Here is a 21,384-nt window from a genome sequence, read left to right as displayed (position 1 = left end):
TTTAAGATAATTCTTGAAATCAATTATTTTTTCTTAATATTAAGAATTAGATACATCAAAAAATATGTGGCTTCCATCAATGCGAGTAACGTATCACATGTAGTGACGGTAGTTGTTCTAATTGTGTTTAAATTATAAACACATAGCTAGTAAAAATACAAAATTATATAAATTTCACTAATTAGTTTGTGAATTTTAATAAAAAATTAAGGAAACGAATATTATAAAATTAAACAGTTAGCGGATTTTTACACCATTTGAGTCGCACTGGAATATCAGAACTAACAAACTAATAATAAATATAATTTAAGATTAAATAAAAAATTGAAGAGGTTGAGTGGTGTACACGATTTTTCGACTAATATTTCCACCTTGAAAATTACCCAAAAAAAGTGAGGTTAAAGTCACTCACCCGACCCAGCCAGGGCTTTATTTTAGAGATGTTCTGGGGTTCCTCTGATGTATATTGTTTGAAGACACCTTTATGAAGTCTTATTGATAGGCTTTAAAAAAAAACATCACTAAAAACACTTTTTTCCCGCGAAAAGAAAATACTAATTTTCACTCCATTTAAGCGCGAAAACCACAGTACCCTATAGGGATTTTTATCTGCACTGGAAACACCGGAACAACTATAAATCACGTAAATCATCTTTGTAAGTAATTTATAGATAAAAAAAATCATCACGTATACACAACTTATCAATCAATACATTAAAATTAGTCAAAACAGTATTTAAACACGTATTAAGAACAAAATTACTGCAAAATGATCACGAAACTTTCAGACAAATCCAACGACAGTCATTGTACGCCTCCTATGATTTCCCAACTAACTACTACCGCCACCTAGTGAGCAACATTTCCACCCGAGGCCTTTCCCGGTTCCCGTCCATATGGCAACACTGTCACTGTGAAGTTGTCAAATTAATCGCGTGGTTGGGTGGAATTTTTGTACAATTTCGAGGAGAAAAAGTGTGAAAAAGTGACGAAAAACCAGCAAAAAGATCAGCCAAGTGGTCGTGGGAGGTGTGATAGGTAAAATTGGTGGTGTTTGTGGTAAATTAGCAGTGGAAATTGGTGAAAAACGCAAAGAAAACAATGTCCGAATGCAAACGTGTTTTCATGGCTTGAGTCCCCAAGTGGCCAAAACAATTGGTGCTTTCATCATTTCCCGCCGGATTTGGATGCTTTCTCAGCGCAATATTCCGTCAATTTCTCGCAATTTCAGGTAAACATTCACCTATTTTGGGGCACAAGGTGCTCATTAATCAATTTTCCAGGTCTGAAAAATGCCACTCTTTGTGCGAGTGGATCAATTGAATTGGCAATTTTAATGGCAGGCACATTTAAAGACGCACTTTGAACAAAATCGTCATCTTGGAAAAAAAGACGAATAAATTTTATCTCGTCGTCGCTTCCTATTTTTTAGGTCAATTTTTTTACGCAAAATTCGCAGTCTCGAAAAAATATCAAACCAAAATTATTTGGAGAAAATCAAAAGAGAATTTTCATTGCATTTTCCTTGAGAAAAGTGGAAGGGGGTTTAGGTAAAAAAAAATCTACGGAGAAATGGAGAGGAAAAATCAATAAATTGCACTGAATTGGGTGGAAGTTCTCCAAGTGGTAACCTTAGCTCATTGTTTTCTACTAAATTTCTTCTGTCCAATTCAATTTTATGGTCCAAAAAATGAGCAAAATCTTGCAAACGGTTCTTTAAGACAAAAACCGGGATCAATGGAATTAATATTGAATTATTTTTATATCACAAAGCTGTATCACTTCACGGTCATTGTGATTCTCAAGCTAAACCAAGAAGATATTTAATTTTTTTCTCAGGAAGAATTATCAATAAAATTTAATGGTAAAAAAGTAACAAAATTTAAGGTTTATTGAGATTTCGAAATATTGAAAGCAATTTTCTTCAAAATTGCTTTTTTTGAAGAAATCTTGCAAAGAGGAATGTCAAAATTTTGACATTTTGACATATAGCGTGGAGTAAGTACTTTTGGCCACTGTGCTTGTAATTTTTATATTCTTTATTTAAAAATAAAACGAAATTGTGTACGAAGATACCTTAACTCTTTCGCGTCACTTTTTTATTCAGCAGATGAATTCATGTAAAATTGAGTTTTTCCTAATGTTTTATGATCAAATATAATAGTTCAGAGAGGAAAAAAATTTTCCATTGCGTGAAAACTCGGAAAAACCCCGGGTCATATATGACCCTATTGTCCTCAAGGGAAGTGTACATTTTCAAAATCTATATTACGGGCTTTTTAAGAGTTTTTTTTGCTTGAAGTTATTTATTTGGCCAAATCCATGGCAAACTGGATTGTCTTGATGAACACTGTACTCCTGGTGTTCAAGGAATCTTCCTGGTAATCCCTTCAACAGTCACTGTCACAATATTTTGAGTGGTATTTGGCAAAAATAAACTTATCCACATATTTATTCACACAAAATACAATTGCACAATATGGAACGCTTGCAAAATACTCTAAAATATTGCAAAATATGTTATAATTCATCAGATATAAGATGAAATGTCCAGGAGCAAGATGTCTCACCTGCATTTCACAAAGAAAAACAATATCCCAACTACATTTCGCTATAAGTTTGGGACGAAAACACTGTTACCCTTGGGGGCAATAGGGTCATATATGACCCGGAAAATTCTACACGACTTTCTTGAAAATTGAGAGTAGTTTATTATATCAAAATATGCAATATACAATCTTAGGATATTCTATTTTGTGTTTCTAAAGAACTTTTTGCTGAAAAAAAAAAATTAATATAAAAAATTTTGAAAAAGAAAAGTCATTTCACAAAGTTCGAAATTCGTGATTTTTGATCTCAAATATTTTCTTTTCCTGAATATCTGGAGTCTTGAGAAAATTAGCCAAGAATCTTACATCCTTCTATTATGATGTCGTGCACAAACCGATAGATTTCAATTAATGTAAATAGTAAAAAAAAATTTTCCCCGGGTCATATATGACCCTAATGACGTGAAAGAGTTAAAGCCGTTTCTTCCTAATAATCTAAGAGAATTCCCAAATTCTTTTTGGATATTTTTGTGAAAAATGCATGTTATGCAACTATGCATGTTTCTATACTTTTGGCCAGTTTGTAAGCACTTTTGGCCATGTGTGTAAGCACTTTTGGCCACTTGTTTCTAATAGAATTTTAATAAAATAACAGAAGAAATAGCTTTCGAAAACTTTCACAAATACACAGCACAAGTCCTATTCTTATTGAACACCAATTTTATGTGATTATTAGAGTATTTTAAACGACTTTTTGCACATTTTCTATTTGATGTAAAAATCAGTCAAAAGTCACGATTGTTTTTACTTAAATCCGCGAGGTGCGCCACGTGTAAACCGTATGGGAAAATGAATGGCCAAAAGTGCTTACACAGCCGAAAAAAGTAAGCTCTTTTAGCCACATCCGATTTTCATTTAATTTGTTAGAAAATCTTATTAAGGATGATATCACAATAAAATTTAGTTAATTAAGAAATGGACTTTCACTGAATAACATCAAATATTTTGATCAAAAATATGAAATAATGCAAAACAATTTCTCTTAACATTAACAAGTTTCTTAAGAATCCCATGTTTTTTTGAGTGATTGTTTAGCTTGTCGAGAATTTCTTTCAATAACTTAGAATTAATCAAGTCGATACAAAATCAAATATGGTTTTCTGATTCGTTAGATTAGAGGTCACGAAATAAGACCAATTTTCCTGTTCTAAATAAACTCATAATTGCCTTATAATGTGATTTTACTTTAGGTGGCCAAAAGTGCTTACATGGCCAAAAGAGCTGACTCTACCCTACATAAAAAAATTCCCCACAAAAAAGCGTCCCAGGATAAATTTTCCTATTCTTTGAGAAAATTTCACCATGTACCCAGTGAATTTTCACAGAAAATTCTCTTACATTTCCCATATAGGGAATATCTTAAGAAATTACCCTTTATAGAGCTGTGGAAATGTCCCAAGGAAATCACAAGGAATTCCTTATGAATTTTCAATCTTGTAGAATTCGTTAGTCTCTTAGGAAATTCTCAGAGAAATTCTGGATAAATTTCTGTGGGTTATTTCATCTGGAATTCCTTAGGATTTACACCAGAAATGTCAATGTTTCTGTGATGAATTTCCCCCCAAATATCTACAAGAATTGCCTTATTGGAAATTTGAGGGAATAACTGAAGAAATTACCCTTCTTGCATGTGGAAGTTTCCCAACGAGATCACAGAAAATTTCGTTCGAATTTTTGAAATTACAATTCCCATAGAATTCCTTGTGAATTTTCCATTGAATTTTTCCTCTGATATTCTATAGAATTTGCAACAGAAATTTAATTATTTGTGTAAGGAATTTTGTCCTAGAAATCCCCGAAGATTGCATCCATGGGAATACAGATTAAATCGCTGAAGAAATTACCTCGCGTAGAGGTAGAAATTTCCTATGGAGATCGCTGGTATTTCCCAGACCACTTTCAGCTTCGGAAAAATCTTTAACTTCCTTGAGAAATTTTGATAATTTCTTCTGGGAATTTCTTCAGGTAATTTTCTAAAGAATTCCCTGGACTTTCCTACAGAACATTTTATGTTGACTTCCAGAATTTTCCTTTAGTATTCTCCAAATATTTTCTACCATAGGAATTTAAGTGGAATCAGTATTGAAATGTTCTTGATAAACTATAGAAATTTCTTAAGAAGGCCCGTGAAGATTTGCATAGAAAATATTACCTTCGTTTTTCTGGATTTTCCAAAGTTTCCTCCTGATTTCTTGGAAGTACACGGGAAAATTCTGCAATTATTTTTCGTCCTAACGCTATAATTCTTGCGAGCTAGATATACTCAAATGAATGATATGGTAGCAATATTTTCAACTGAAAAGTAGAGCAACTGAGTTTTCGTCCGATAGATGAATTACTTTCCAAGTTACAAGTTGCCAATTGGCACTTGGCATTATTTGTGGATGTTTTTCTGTATAAATTTTCTATGAAAATTCCACGCCATTTTTAATCAACTTTAAGAATTAATTTGAAGAAAAATCTAAAAAAAAAATCCACTGGAAAAATTATTGAATTCCGTAATATTAAATCTAAACCATGGAAGCTTTTAAGGTCATTGCATGGAAAAAACCGCGGAGAATTTCGTGGAATTAAAGAGGATTTTTCCGAATATTTATAGGGCTGACTGACGATTATACGATTATTATGAGGAAAAAATGTGAAAATATTCGTCGAAAAGGTTAATGGAAATTCGCAGACATTTATTATTAGACGGTCCTATACAGAGTTACGCAAACGTCCATGGAACACTAGAAAGAAATTTTGCGTCAAATTCGTCCTCAGAAACCCACGCGGATTTTGAGCAGTAAAATCTGCGAACATGGCAGAAAAGACTGCTGGAAATCCAGTGAAATTGCCACGACCTTTGGCTATAGCGTTTCATCATGTATATCACTGATCGTTCGGAAATTAACCAAGGATTGACAGACAAAAAAACAAAAACACTTTTCGTCAAAATGTAGCATTTTGACACGATTTACTTCGAATTACTAAATTTTGAAGTGCATTTCTTAAAATCTGGTTATTATCGACTTATGCCACTATTCTGTATTGTTTCGTAAATAGAACGTTAAAGGTTATCTATATCTATATAAATAAAGAAAAATTAAACTTTTAATTCTAAAGGCATTGTGAGACATTTTCGACAAATTTCAAAATTTTGAAGTAAATCGCTAATGGTGTCAACATACTAGAAGCAATTTTCGTCAAAAATTTCCTTTTTTTTTAAAAAATTCTGACGTTTCTGCTTACAAGAAGGGAATTTTTTTTAAAATAATGGCCTCTACACATTGGGAGAAATTTTTGTCAAAAATTGCTTTTTTGTCGAAAATTAAACTTCGATTTTTCGAAGTTTAATTCGAAATTTCGATTTTTGAAAGAAATTCCCTGCAGCGTTGTAGGAGGAAACGTCAAATTTCTGTCAAAAACGTAATTTTTGACGAAAATTGCTCCCAATGTGTAGACACCTTAAGGCATTTTTTAAAGAAAATGCTCCTAGTGTGTAGAGGCCTTAAAAAATGAACTCGTAAATTGCGTCAAAATGCTCCATTTTGATGGAAATTTCTCCTAATGTGTAAAGAACATGAACTCCTACGAAGGAAAGTTGTAAAATTATCTTTTATCAATCGGATTTACATTTATGGTTATTATTCTGTAAAGGTCTCTACAGATTGGGAGCAATTTTCATCAAAAAATGCTTTTTTTGAAAGAAATTGTCTGCACTTCTCTGTAGATGGGAACGTCAAAATTCTGTCAAAAATACAATTTTTGACGAAAACTGTTCCCAATGTATAGAGTGACATTGCGTTCAATATGAGATCGATCTGAAGTAGTTGACTAAATTGCTACATTACAATAGCAGTGACTACAAAATAATCTCACTTAACATTCATACAAGTTCAATATTCGGAAATGATTATAACTCTTCAATTTTGAAGTCTTCTATTTTTTTTAATCTTGCCCTGTTGCAATTCCAAAAAAAAATAAAGTAAAATTAAACCAAGACTGCAAATTCTAATAAAAACGAATTATAAAAATTGAATTTATATATAAAAAAACACCCCTTGCTATTTCAATCGAATAAAACTAGAGTTTATCAGATGTTTTGGGGTGGAAATATAGGATCGAATTAAGGAATAAATTAATATAAATAATTGATTGTGTCTTGTGCACACACTCACTAAGAAATCGTGACTGTCGCGCCGTTTCTCATGACCACAAATAAATTTTGATGTGCTTTACTATCTGAAAAAGAAGTGTGCTCAACGGCTTTTGGGTGGTCACACAATTGGAGAACATTTCCCACTCAGTTGAGCTGCGATCATCGGCCAGTGAACACTGAAAAAGTTGAATGAGCTGAAATATAATTCTTGTGTGCTAATCAAAATTAAATCCGCGTGTTATTACAAATGGCTCGAGATAGGTAATTTTCGGTAGAACGTATATTTAAATTATTAAACAGAAAGGGAGAATTGGGATAGGGTGATATTAGGTATCACAAAAAAAAAGTGTTATTGGTTGCTGTGGATGATACAGGAAGTGCGGGAAAGGTCTGGAAAACTCCATAAAATAAATAATAAAAATAAAAAAAAGAAGGCAACCATCGAGTGTTCAACTCACGTTAAAATTCATGCACGTAATTGAAAATCGATCGTGTGAGTCAGTGAAGTTCTGCTCTAAACAAAACTTCTACCCCGGGGCAAGTGTTTTGTGGGTGAGGCCAGAGGGTGATCCGAAGGAAATCCCGCAGAGTGACCAGGAAAATTTTCCCACAATTGTTAAAAAAAAATGCAAAAGGCAAAATTCGCAGACAATTAGTCGCTAAATGTGAGATTCTAAATTAAGAACAAGACACTTTCTACGAGAGAAATCAATTGTTTTGTGTGACCTGGAGGAGAGCGGATTCTGGCTGAAAGTGTAAAGGAAGAGGAAAAGTGTTGAAAATGCCTGGATCGAGCAGCAAGACGATTAAACCGCTGGTCTGTAGCCAAAGAATTCATCCCACATTTTTTTCCGTTTTATTTTGCAATAAATCCCCATCCAATACATGCAAATTGTCGTAAAACAGGAACAGTTGAAGTTGTTGGTTGTTTCCACCTTGCATGTGACAAAAAGGATGTGAAAAAGAAAAATTTCCCAGTAGGACGATTTATTAATCCCAGTCAGTGCCAAAAGAAATAAAGAAAAAGACGTAAAGGCTTGAGGAAAAAGAAAGAAAGGAGAAAGTAATTTAATAGATGCGAAAAACAAAAAAAAATGGATAAGTAAATTTGTGTTTTAGAAAGAATGATTGCAAAGTTAACCACTTCAAGGGGCCCCAAACATAAATTAATTTTTTCTGTAATATTTACACCAAGTTGTGCATTTTGAAAAAATACCCATGTCAATGAGTGTGTTTACATGATCAGCTTAGATTAAAGTAGTCCCGAAATTTAAACAAAGTTCACACGTTTATATTCAGCTAGCTTAAAAAAAATCAGAGCTCTGCATTTCTGCATCAATTTTCATTACATTAAACTAAAGTGTAAACTTTTACTCCTTTAGATATTTCTTCAGAAGCTCCCTATCTCGTTTTTATTATCTTCATGTAGAACCTTCATCCGAAAAAACAATTTTACTGCTCGAACAACTTTTTTAACTATGTCCATATCGAAGCAAATTTCCTACGCTGACCCTATAGCCAACGACCGCGGCGATTCAACTGGATTTCCAGCAGTCTTTTCTGCCATGTCCGCTGATTTTACCGCTAAAAATCCGCGTGAAATTCCCTGGATTTTACCACTCAAAATCCGCGTAAGCTTCCGAGATGGAAATTGACGCTAAATTTCTTCCTAGCGTTACATGAACGTTTGCGGAACGCCGTATAGGACCGTCTAATAAGAAATGTCTGCGAGTTTCCATGGACTTATCTCTGACGAATATTTCCACGGCTTTTCCTATGGATGATTAACGTATAATCGGCAATCAGCTCTTTAAAAATTCGGAAAAATCCTCTATATTTCCACGAAATTATCCGTGGAAATTTCCATGCAACGGCCTTAGTGGCTTCTGTGGTTTAATATTACGGAATTCCACGACTTTTCCAGTGGATTTTTTAAATATATTTTTCTTCAAAATAATTTGAAACATTGATTAAAAATTTCGTGGCACTTTCATAGAGAAGTTCCAGAAAAAAACATCAACAAATATGGACGATCAGTGCCAATTGGCAGCTTAGAACTTGGAGAGTGTTCATCTATCAGACGAACACTCAATTGTTCTACTTTTGAATTGAAAATATTGCTACCATATCGTTCATTTGAGTATGTCTAGCTCGCAAGAATTATAGCGTTAGGGCGAAAAATAATTGCAGAATTTTCGCGCTTACTTCCATGGAGTCTTGGTCGGAAAGATATCAGAAAATATACTCGGAATAATCAAAGGAACTTTTGAATCAATTTCCAGGGAATGCTCTCAGATATGTTGCAAGAAAATTCCTCGGACTTTTTTTCCAGGAAATCCACGCAAAAAAAAGCTGATAACTCCGCAGAATTCCAAGCGGAATATTAGCGTTTATTTCCACTGAAACTCTCGCGGATAAATAGAAGATAAATTCCAGGGAATTTTCTGTTACTGTGAAATTTTGCGGCCGATCGGCTACAGGGGATGTAGGAAAAATTCAAATATAGACATAAATTTCACTAGTGTGTAGATGCCATTACGGAACAGCTACACCTAGACCTCCTTTTGAGCCTATTTATGAATCCTTAATAGACAACCTCTTTCTCAAGATAATTTCTCAAAGACGATTGTCAATTGAGGAGGCCTAAGTGCAGCAGTTCTTGAAGCTTCCAAGTAGACTGCATCGAGCTGAATCCGCAATAAATTAGTGAAGTACAGGGAGTTCCGGCTTAATAGAAAATGGACTGAAAGAACTTGATATGAATTGCTTACTTCGTAAAAATACACATAGGGGAAAGTGCCCATGCTTGATACGATCCAAGCTTGATAATAACTATTTTTTTCCTACGTTAATCAATAATTGTGACTGTGAATATATTTTAATAGCTGGTCCTAAGACTCACATTTCCTAAAAAAAATTAGGATCCCAGCTCTTTTTTTCCTAGTTTCAGGAAGAAAAAATTAAAAATGGGTCCAAAACTGTAATTTCGATACATGATATTTCATAAGTATTTCTTAATTAATGTCGCTGCTCAGGAAAATTGCTATCATAGGCACATAGAGGGTTCATCAGTATTAATATTTATGTAAAAATATTTTTACTTGTCAACACTGTTTTTGTGGGAGTTGACAAATTCATAAATTCTACCTGTGTCCATCCTATATTTTAAGAAGGGTCCATGAATGATAATTTAAATGTGGCAACTCTATCATTAGATGTGATTCTTTCATAATTACACATATTGCAATCCGTTAATTTTATCGACAATTGACATAATCTTCAACCCTGTTGCCTGAATTTTAAGGTTGGAGAATGACATTTTCATGGACTCAAAGTGAAAAAATGGTTTTCGCTAGCGCCCTAATGTCACAAAAATATGGCTTAGAAAAATTACATAAAAGTGATTTTAAAACTAATAACCAGTCGTACAAACGATTTAAGCAAATAGATTAGAGTTTCATCTAAATTTACATGTGCAATTTTTTTATCCGGTGAATTTTTATAGTAAAAATGGGCCTCCGAATTGTCGAATCAATTATTATACATGAAGGCCCCGGACCCAACTTGTATAAAAATCGCCACTGAATTTCTATTTTCTTCTTGAGGAAAATCTAAGGTTTTTCAGAAATTATTTGAGGTGGGATTATGAACCTAAAAAGTGAGACATTTTTTTGACATAGTGGAAGAATCGCTTCGGTTTGTTTGTTAATCAGAAAATAATCACAAACCTTGAAAATCATTTTACAGTATCAAGCATGGGCACTTTCCCCTATTCACATTCATTTTTGTTAAAATTTGTCCAGAAAATGCATGTTTGCCAAAAGGAAACAAAAATACCTAAAAAGATGTGGGGATAAATTCGTGAAAACGCTTCATAAAGATTCGTGTCACATACTGTGAAATTTTGAGTAGTAGGGGAAGGTTTTCAGACTTCGCACGCGTTTTGGCTTTAAACACTTCATATTTTCCCCATATTCCTTTGACGAATCTTACCTTCAATAGCCAGTTCTAAGTCACAAAATTCCTGAAAAAAATGGGTCATATTCATTAAAGGAACATGGAAAAATATGAAATGGTCTTCTATTTCCCGATTACTTGCTCAAGATTAGTTTAAACAAATCTAATCCGCCTACATATAAATGTGGTCATGAAATAATACATTGGATTTTGATTAACAATGACTATCGACTTCAAAAATAGAGTTTTGAAATAAACCGATGCAAGTTGACAGAGTCGATTGGCCAAACTTACAGAAAATATCTATATAATGGTTTCAGTTTCTAGAATAATATTTTGACTGCTTGAAACTTCGGGAAAATATTTTTGATTATTTAGACATAGTTTTTATGAGATTGAAAAAATATGTAGCCCGTAAATCTATTTTAACCTCTCATTTTAAAGTTCACTTGAAACAAATTTGTTGTAATAAAGGATTAGATTTTGACGCAGAAGGATTAAAATTATAAAAACAAAAATCAATTTGTTATATTAACCTCGTCAAATAAAACATAACATTTTTCATATTTAGGTTTTTAATCAATGAAGAGGGCCATTGTGCCTTTAAAGTTCTAATGGCAGTAATGATGATAACTTACCATCTACTTTTATTTAGCAATTTCTTCAAAAGTATAAAGAAAACTGTTTAACTTCCATATAATCTATATAGATGAAACGTGAATAGATAGGAATTTTGGCCAAGTTTCCGTACGTAAACATATAATAAAAGTCACACTTCATAAATTACACTCAATATCGGACAATTTTGTGGATCTCGAAGCTCAACATATAGCAGTTGTTCTATTCTAATCCAAACGAGAATCCATACTGCTGAAAAGCGCACAAAGAAGTGATGAGAAAATAGTGGAAGCCAAAAAAAAATCCAAAGAAAATTCTTTTTAAAACAGAATTATTCACATTCAGTGGCAATTTATTTCTGAAAGCAAAGTGCCTATTTATAAAATGACATATCCCAATAACTGTTTTATTGTCCTTTCCTATTTTTGTGGTATTTTTTTATTTTTGTGAGAGAAGAGAAAAAACTCCAAAATTTGCTGTGATTGAAGATGATGTTCTTAAATATTGGAGACATTATTTTTTTGGCCTTTGGCGGGAAGTTGAGACAGAGATCATTTGTGAGAAGTGATGAGGAAAAAGAAAGAAAAAAAACAGAGTCTGACACAAATGCGGGATGTTAAAGTCTGTTTTTAAAATAAATCATGAAACACAAATTTTTCTTCATTGCAAAATTTGTGTTGAATTATAAAATATATCTTGTCACATTATTTTTTTTTTCGAGGTACACCCTATCAGCAAATATTTCAAAATCTTTCACACATTTTTATTAGTGAGCTAAACTTAATATGATACATGGTAAATGTTCTAAATTATGATATATCATTGAATTTTTGGTTATTTTGGACGAAAGCATACATTGTTTAAATACCGATATGAATTGACTGTAGAGGAGACTGGGGGAAAATTAGTCAGCAAGTGAAATGTTTCATTAAATTCACAGAAAAATGTCAGAAAAGTGAAGAAAATTGTGAAAACGGGGTTGGAGAAATCCTAGAAAATTGTAAAAAAAATGCCCCCATCTTAGAGAATATTTGAAAGACTTGAGTAAGTGTAAGAGAAAAATTGATATACTGAATTGATGAATAAAGAATGGCTCTTTTCATTTTGCTCCAGCCATTGATGAAGGCTTGGAGACCAAGCCGAAAGCTCTGGAAAAAATTGATAAGCTTCCCTGAGTAAATTGTATTTTCCTGACGATTTCCGGAATCCCCATCTCGTTAGGGGAAGACCTATAATCTACTATACTTATCAAATTAATCCTGTTCAATATAAAGGAAAGCGCGTTACCTTCAGACGATTTATGCTTCGCACAAATCATTTTTTTTTCAATGTTTCATAATTGAATTTGGCCCATTATAATATTATATTTTAATAGCTAGTCCAATTCCTCAAATTTTCAGAAATGATCCTTTGGTGAAATCCACAAGGACCATAGGGAAAAAATTAAATTGTCCGAAGCTCGCGTCGTTCGAAGGTAGCGGGCTTTCCCCTACCAGCGTAAATTTGTCTCTAGAATGGCAGGGACTTAGCTTGTATGCTACAGATATGACTGTCCATAATTTTTCTGTTATATGTCATACAATCTTGTCTTTTTAAAGCTTCACTTGACTAGAACAGACAGGTGACCCACAAAATTAACCACAACGATTAATAAGCTAATTTTCGGTAATTTAACTTTGATATTGAAAAGTCCCAAAGAGTAATTTTGAGTAAGATTAAAGTTAGATGTATATGTATTCTGGATTTCAAAAACGGGTCCTGTGACGGTCGTCAGAGAGTCAAATGACGGAAAGTGGAGAATAATATGACGGTTACTGCGAAAGTCACTTGGCGTCGTAATAACTCTGAGATTACTCCCCCACGACTAAAATATGACGCGTCAAAATGGGCTCTTCCAGTGACTTCTAGTGTCCCTATAAAAAATCTTCCCCTCACTAGGTATATCTGAGGGGAAATTTCACTTGTCAAATGGCAAATAGGATCACTCAAGTTATTATTATTATTACTATTCCGAAAAATACCGTCATTACTATCTCAATTTTGAGTAATGTTCTGACTAAAATTCGACGCGAATACGACTAGTTTTTAAGATTCCAATCAGGGGTAATTTTTTGACCATATCTTGTTCACCAAAACCAGTCATTTTTGAGTAAGAGTAATATTTTGCCGATTGGGATTCGATAAAGAATTTTTTTCGGACATTTCGTGGCTATGAACGAATTTCCCAGCAGAAATATTTTCAAAACATTGCCGAAAAATAAATTATTCGTTTCATCCTTTCCTAAATCTGTCAAAAGCTTTGAAATCTGGAAAAATCTGGCTTTGTAGCGATAATAGGGATCTGGGGCTTAAAAATCACCTAGAGATACACACGGCTCTTCGTTATCCGGGTGACAGCTGCCAAACGCTGACGGTTGATGTATTCAAAACGATTTTTACGAAGCATGCAGTTTGTCCATAGTGAATTAATGTGTTATTTTCATTTTATCAAAGTTTTTGACATGCTACAAAATGAAACCTAAACACACCACAAAGAAAATTCTGTTGTTTTTCGACAGAAAACAAATTCCCACAGCAGAAAATATAAAAAACGTTGACTAGACTCAAAAAACCAAAATGTCATTTTGTCCCCAAGTCAGCCGGATAACGAAGAGTCGAGTGTAATATTCACTTAAGGGGGAGGGGTCATCGAAATTCACATGGCGATATCTCATTTTTGAACTCCTTGATAGGAACAAACTGAAAATAATTCGATTTATATTATGTTCTCTTTGAAATAGAGTATTTAATCAGTTTATTTTTAAAGTTTAATGTTTAATTAGTAATTCATTGTGAACATGGGTTTATACAATAATTGGCATCTAATTATAGTTGTTGAGAAAATTCGAAATTGAGTTCGAAATAAATAATTATTCTTATTATCGTGTCGAGATACTTTATTTTTGTATTACAATGCAATCATTACAATGTGATCGCATTTGAAGAATTTGCTGATCGTAGGTCGCCCAAAAACGTCTTCCTCGTGGTGAATGCTTCTTCCGTGCTCCTGATGTTTTTTTGGGCTGATGCAGTGCATTTTATTACGTTTTATCACAGTTGAAATGTCTTTTTCTGAACATTCAGTTATTTGCAACGGGGCGGGACTTGAACTAACAACTGTGAGAGAGTCGAGCCAGAGATCTCACCGTCCGACGGTCTTGCCTATTGCGCCACTGAGATCCCCAATAAATAATTAATTTATCCTGAGAAAAAAATCAAATTTTACAACTTTAAAAAAAATACTGGCACTACTTGAACTAATGTCGACCATTTTTTTAGTGGACAAGTTCTAGTATCTAGGCCTAATTTTCTGAAATCTATCAAATTATAAAATCAGAGTTTAACTACCCCGAGTTTACTGCTGCCCTAATTTCCCTTATATTCCAATATGCTTAATAATAACTCAAAATATTTTAGTTATAAGATTACTTTTGAAACTCAAAAGTTAAACCCTTTAAGGACGATTGGGTCACCGGTGACCCAAAAATGGAATTTTTCCTACAGCTTCTCAAGCTATATTTTGGTCTAAAAAGTCCGAAAAAGTGATTTTTACAGACCCTCATTTTGTGACCTTCTCGTCCTTAAAGGGTTAAAATAATCACCATCATAATATTATATTTAAATATCCAGAAATATGAATGTTTGCAATGTTCATTAAGCTTCTTTCAAAGTTGTAAAACAAATGAGATTGGTATCAGTTTCAAAAAGAAATTCCATTAACTTGCCAAAGAACTTTTTAAACTCCTACAGGAAGCAACTAACATTAGTTCATTTCCTTAAATTCTTTCATAATAAATTTGCCCATTCCAATTTTTTTGTGCCTTTTCACCAAATTCATAATGGTTTACAACCTATCGTGATTTGTTGGGAATTTTGTGAATTTATCCAGAAAAGAAAATTTATACTATGCAGAATAAATTCCAGAAGTTGCTTCATATACCTTCTCTCCCCAATTTAATCCAATTTTCTCTTTCGTTCTATTCTGGCCCCAAAATGTCGATGAAAAAGGAATAATTACCACAAGAAAAAGGGTGAATTTGTAAGGGCAAAAAAAAAGCATGAGTAATTGTTCGATTGACGTGAAGAAAGAAGGAAAATTGAATGTGATGGAAGGAACTAACATGTAATTGTGATATCCCCAACATAATCCAAAAATGCTCTTCCCCGCAAATAGCATGAGTTGAAAATGCGTGACCCAATTAAGGCACTCACGAAGATCACATTGATTAAACATCACAATTAATTAGAGCAAGAGGGAATCATTACAATCTGTGTGTATGCGTGAAAGTGAACTCTTTTGCATAAAGAGGGACAAGTTGAAGAATCAAAGTCAAATGCTAACCCATTAATTTTCACTAACAAACAAATTGACAACGAGAAAATTGGTTTGCAATTGATGTGTAATTAGAAATTAACTCAGTGCCATGCTGAGGGAGGTATATACACTCTTTTTGACACCAATTCATGCATAAATCCCTACAATTGGACACTAATTGGCGGAAATTTGCTGGTTGAATTGCAGAAAAAATCACTTTTAGGTAGTTTAATTATTTGGTAAAATTATTTAAATATTTAAATTATTTTAAGTTAGTTTCAGCCTTAAAAAAAATCGCAAAGCTAGCAAAGCAGATGTTTTGCTTGTGTTTATGTACTGACTAAGAAGTGAGACCTGTCCTTCTTTATCTTTCAGGCTGGGGTAGTTTCAGATATCCATTACTTTTGAAAATATGAAATTTTGGGATAATAAATTAAAATATAGGGCAAGTCCTGTACATTCAAAATACCAAAGAGAGCCGTACTCAGTTAACTTAAATATGTTTAAGTTCATAAACATTTGCTAAATGAGTCTTAAAGCTGACGAAAACTGCCCCATACTATAAAAAAAACAAAAATTACAAATTGCTAGAAACACAAGTCACCTGTCACATTTTTTGTAAGACTCTTTCCACACTGAGTTTTTACAACACAATTTAAATTCAAATTATACCTAAAATTTAACGATCTTTGTGTTACCACATCCTAAAGTGAATAAATATTTAAAAGCAAAATGAATTCATTGACTCTTCGAAGATAACATATATAATTTTAATTAATTTATTTGATTGGCCGAAATTACACTCAAAGTGGCCGAAATAAGAAGCTGGCCGAAATTTGGCACACTTCCCCTAAGGTCCTACAAAAAATATCGTAGATTTTGGTATCCTTAGAGTTTGTAGTCATTCACAAGACTTGATTTTTTATCGGCTCTAAACAATTCAAGAAAAAATCACAGATTGTCCATATTGTTCTTTGGAAAAGCTAAAATCCTGAAAAGTTGAAATCTCGAATTTTTAAAAAATGTCATAATTGGTCATATGACAGAACCCGCATTTGCTGGAGGCAAAGGGAAATTATTCCACACACTATCTTTCGTATAATTTTGTTCCTTGTAGGATATTGATCAGGATCTGATTACTGTTACTAATCCTTTATAAATGGCAAAGCGTCCCAGGTCCCAGGCTTTGGGAAGTGCTCGAACTCGTAACTTAGACGCTATACCTCAAAAAGTATTTTTGCCTCATTTACCGTTTACCGATTATCAACAGATTTAAACCGATTAATAAATCACTCAAAAGATCCTCCAAAATAAAGCATGTGCACGCTGAAATTGACCCATTAAATAATGACTCTCAAAAATTAACCACAGCATATAAAAAAAAAACAAAAATATGTTCGGAAAGATAATTTTATTGGGATTTTTCTGGGATTTTGGTTTTTTTTTTTAAACCAATGGCTTCTCGCCGAATTCTCGCACCTTTCTTCTTAATTCCTTCCCTATAGCCAACGGCCGCAGCGATTCCACTGGATTTCCAGCAGCCTTTTCTGCCATGTCCGCTGATTTTACCGCTAAAAATCCGCGTGGAATTCCCTGGATTTTACCGCTAAAAATCCGCGTAAGCTTCTGAGATGGAATTTGACGCTAAATTTCTTCCTAGCGTTCCATGGACGTTTGCGGAACTCTGTGTAGGACCGTCTAATAAGAAATGTCCGCGAGTTTCCGTGGACTTTTCTCTGACGAATATTTCCACAGCTTTTCCTATGGATTATTAACGTATAATCGGCAATCAGCTCTTTAAAAATTTGGAAAAATCCTCTTTATTTCCGCGAAATTCTCCGTGAAAATTTCCATGCAACGGCCTTAGTGGCTTCTGTGGTTTAATATTACTGAATTCCACGACTTTTTCAGTGAATTTTTTAAATATATTTTTCTTCAAAATAATTCTAAAAATTGATTAAAAATTTCGTGGAACTTTCATAGAGAATTTCCAGAAAAAAATCATCCACAAATATGGACGATCAGTGCCAATTGGCAGCTTAGAACTTGGAGAGTGTTCATCTATCAGACGAACACTCAATTGTTCTACTTTTGAATTGAAAATATTGCTACCATATCGTTCATTTGAGTATGTCTAGCTCGCAAGAATTATAGCGTCAGGGCGAAAAATAATTGCAGAATTTTCGCGCTTACTTCCATGGAGTCTTGGTCGGAAAGATATCAGAAAATATACTCGGAATATTCAAAGGAAATTTTGAATCAATTTCCAGGGAATGCTCTCAGATATGTTGCAAGAAAATTCCTCGGACTTTTTTTCTAGGAAATCCACGCGAAAAAAAGCTGGTAACTCCGCAGAATTCCAAGCGGAATATTAGCGTTTATTTCCACGGAAACTCGCGGAAAAATAGAAGACAAATTCCATGGATTTTTCTGTTACTGTGAAAATTTGCGGCCGATCAGCTACAGGGTCGTTTCATGCACACGCTTTATTATTAAAAAATTATTAGGGTAAGTGTGACAAATTTCGGCATAGTTGCATGCAAGCGTCAAAGTCTCAATTTTGAAATATAATATTTTTAATACAAATTGATTTTTTTGTTACTTTTTTATAAGGACTGTTGCTTGGAACCTTGTAAACAGTTTATCATCTTTATTTTCTCTAAAATCATTTTTAGTACATTTTAAAATGAATAAAAATGTAGACATAGCATTGGTGCCCTATTCCGGCCACCTTCAATCTCATAGTTCCTTGTCCTTCCGGAATTCTTCCAATACCTTTTTCAGATCATCTTGCTCGTCGAAGCTATATTTTTTGTTTTTTTTTTTTGCATTGAATAATCTCTCTAGAGTATGCAAAAATTAAAAATTCATGGAATTTTGAAGAACAAATAATGTGGCCGGAATTGCAGGCTGGCCGGAATTTGGTACACTTAGCCTATTTTCTTGCATTTTGAAATAATAAAAACTAGAAAACCTTTATTTAAAATCTTTTTTCGAATGAATATTATATTTATTTTAATTATTATCTTCTTGAAGTACCCTATATCCATAAGAAGAAAATTAATACGAATTCTCACACATGTTGGATAATTGGGATTCTATGAGTCATACTTTCTTAAGAGCGTAAATTTAAACTCGTTTAATTGTTCATAAATTCTCATAAAGCTATTATTAAGTGTAAAATTGTTTGTTTTTTTTTTGTGTAATTCTTTTGGAAAAAGACAAGCAGAAATATTTTCTAAAATTGTCTTTGCCAAAAATGTTGTGATCTAATAAATTGAGAGACGTATCTCAATTTATTGATAAAGTATTGTCACTTCCTGTTGATTTATTGATCTGAGTCAAGGTCATCAATTGAATTGTTGCCTCTCTGCCTTTTTGCAGGAGGTTCACAACAACAACACGAGAACCAAAAGTAGTAGCAAGAAGATGGACTACGGAGGAGCACAGAATGGAATGCAGAACGGTGGGAGTCAGTATGGGGTGTGTGGAAATAGTGGGCAAACGCAGAAGGTGACTCTCAGGAGGAGATGCCGTAGTGAATGCCATCAATTTGTTGGTGGTGATGAGGTGTCAGATGCCCTAAATAGCTATCAGATGAAGACACATCACATGCTGGGACAAGAGATGAAGCACCGAGGTGGGGGTGCAATGAGAAATGGTTTTAGATCAAAATACAGCCCACCACGTCATATGGTGGCATCGCGAAAATTACTGGCACTCACCAAGGAGACCCAATCGCAGAATGTGATAAGAGAATTGGATGGAGAGAATGAGGATCACATCAAAGAAAATATATCCGAGTACATGCTAAAGAAGAAGGATCATGCGGAGCAACAGCAAATCTCAGAGCAGAAAATAGCATGTGGGGATTTGCATAAGAGACGCACACGACCAAGAAGTGAATCGGAACCGCATGAAATCTACAAATCCTCAAATGGAATTGATAAAATTAGAAATGATGATGTAAGTACTGATATTTTTTTTTATTATTTCAATTCTCAATGCACCCACGACATTAATTGTGGTATCTGAGGGGAAAATATATGGTAAATTATTAAAGCAATTAAACAATAATATCTGCACTGAGAGAAATCCGAAAAAGTTAAAATATCATTCCGGAAATGTTAATTTTACCCTGCAGTATTGATCCGAAATCGGTGTAAATATTACCCTTTTTAGGTCTATTGGGGGTTAAACTTACCCTTTTTCATGTTAATTTTACCCTTAATAAGGTGTAAAATTAACATTAAAAATTCATTGAGCTAATGCACTGCATTCTTGTGAGAGTTAAATAGTAAAAAAGTAACTAATAATATTTAAAAATTAATTTGAATTAGTGCAACAATATGGTAATAACCTGACGATCCGAGGAACACTGCCGATCATTGGTGCTCTTCCCTTATTTATTTTTTCGTTTTCTTCGTACATTAAAAAATATTTTAACAGTGAAAAATACCGAAAAAACAGCTTTTCAAAGTCGGACAGAATAGTTGGAAAGTCAGACAATTCAGAAATTATTCAGAAAATTCAAATAAAATACATTCAAGCTTCCTTAAATAGGGGATCTCCAAGTGATGTCCAACACAGAGAAATCCGAAAAAGTTAAAATAACATTACGGAAATGTTTATTTTACCCTGCAGTATTGATCTGAAATCGGTGTAAATATTACCCTTTTTAGGTGTATTTGGGGTTAAAGTTACCCTTTTTCATGTTAATTTTACCCTCAAAAAGGTGTAAAATTAACATTAAAAAATGTTGATATATTTTTACACCTAAAAAGTGTTAAATTTCTGAGGAAAAAAAGTTAATCGCACCCTCTTTTTTTCTCAGTATGGAGATATTTTCAGTTGAAGAAACAAACATTTTGACCATTTTGACACAATAATTTTTTGGTAAATTTAATCCAGTGTAACACAAAAGGACAGATGGTTTTTACACGAAATTTCCATAAATTCTTTTTTTTCTTAATTTTTAAAATTATTTTCAAAGTACAGAAGGTTCAAGATTTTTAATTTTTGGTTGGTGCGCGATTTGTGTAAAAAAAAGTGCAGAAATTTGTTGGAACGTCCACTTCCTTTCACCAAAATTTTTACGTGCCATTTTTAAGAACATTTTCTGTTAATGTCTCAATATCTTTGTTACTTTGACACAAATCGTTCGAATGTGGGACTTATCTTTGGAAAGGTTCGAGCTCTAGATGCAACATAATAAAATATTTTATTTATTTCGATGTTTCGTTTATTTCTAACGAAAGTGATGGCAAAATGTCCCATGCCTTGCGGAATGTTTGAACTTAGATGCTTTCCCTTAAAAGTACTTTCGCCAGGGGCCTTTCGACATTTCATTTTTCCATACGTTTTTGCATAGAGGCACTGAAGACTATTGGCAAGTTTTTTCCTAAAGAGAATTGACTTATAATTTTTATATATTTCGAAATCGTGCATTAAAAGCTATCTAAAAATATATATTTCATAATGTCCGCCGAAATAATACAGGAACTAGGAGCAAATTTGTTTAATTCGCGGTATATTATTATTATTATTATTATTAAACTTTTAAGGCTTTGTAAAATTGTCTGCAAAATTTTTACAAGGAAAAGTGAAAAATAGCTTCACTTTTTATTAGGCTTGATGGGCTCCTGACTTTCGCATTCTTTACTATTTAGGGTAAATTTCCTAATTCAAAACCATTTCCAGACGCT

The 21,384-nt window shown here is 33.3% G+C and overlaps 1 protein-coding gene across 4 annotated transcripts in view; it reads left to right on the top strand.

The window, feature by feature from the left end:
• The first annotated feature begins 889 nt into the window (after window positions 1-889).
• The window catches only part of LOC129806405 (tubulin monoglutamylase TTLL4), a 48,723-nt gene continuing 28,228 nt past the window's right edge, over window positions 890-21,384 (top strand). For 3 of the 4 annotated variants that reach the window (XM_055854963.1, XM_055854966.1, XM_055854965.1), the window contains exons 1-2: window positions 897-1,231; window positions 19,064-19,645. In XM_055854963.1, the coding sequence (XP_055710938.1) occupies window positions 19,109-19,645 (537 nt within the window). In that variant the 5' untranslated portion in view covers window positions 897-1,231; window positions 19,064-19,108. Of the gene's footprint in view, window positions 1,232-19,063; window positions 19,646-21,384 lie in introns of all 4 variants that reach the window. The other variant, XM_055854964.1, reaches the window with a different exon arrangement.

Source organism: Phlebotomus papatasi, chromosome 3 (genome assembly GCF_024763615.1).
Source record: "Phlebotomus papatasi isolate M1 chromosome 3, Ppap_2.1, whole genome shotgun sequence".
In the NCBI taxonomy this organism is placed as follows: domain Eukaryota; kingdom Metazoa; phylum Arthropoda; class Insecta; order Diptera; family Psychodidae; genus Phlebotomus; species Phlebotomus papatasi.
The sequence above is the reverse complement of the archived record's forward strand: the minus strand, read 5'-3'. Positions and strand labels throughout refer to the sequence as shown.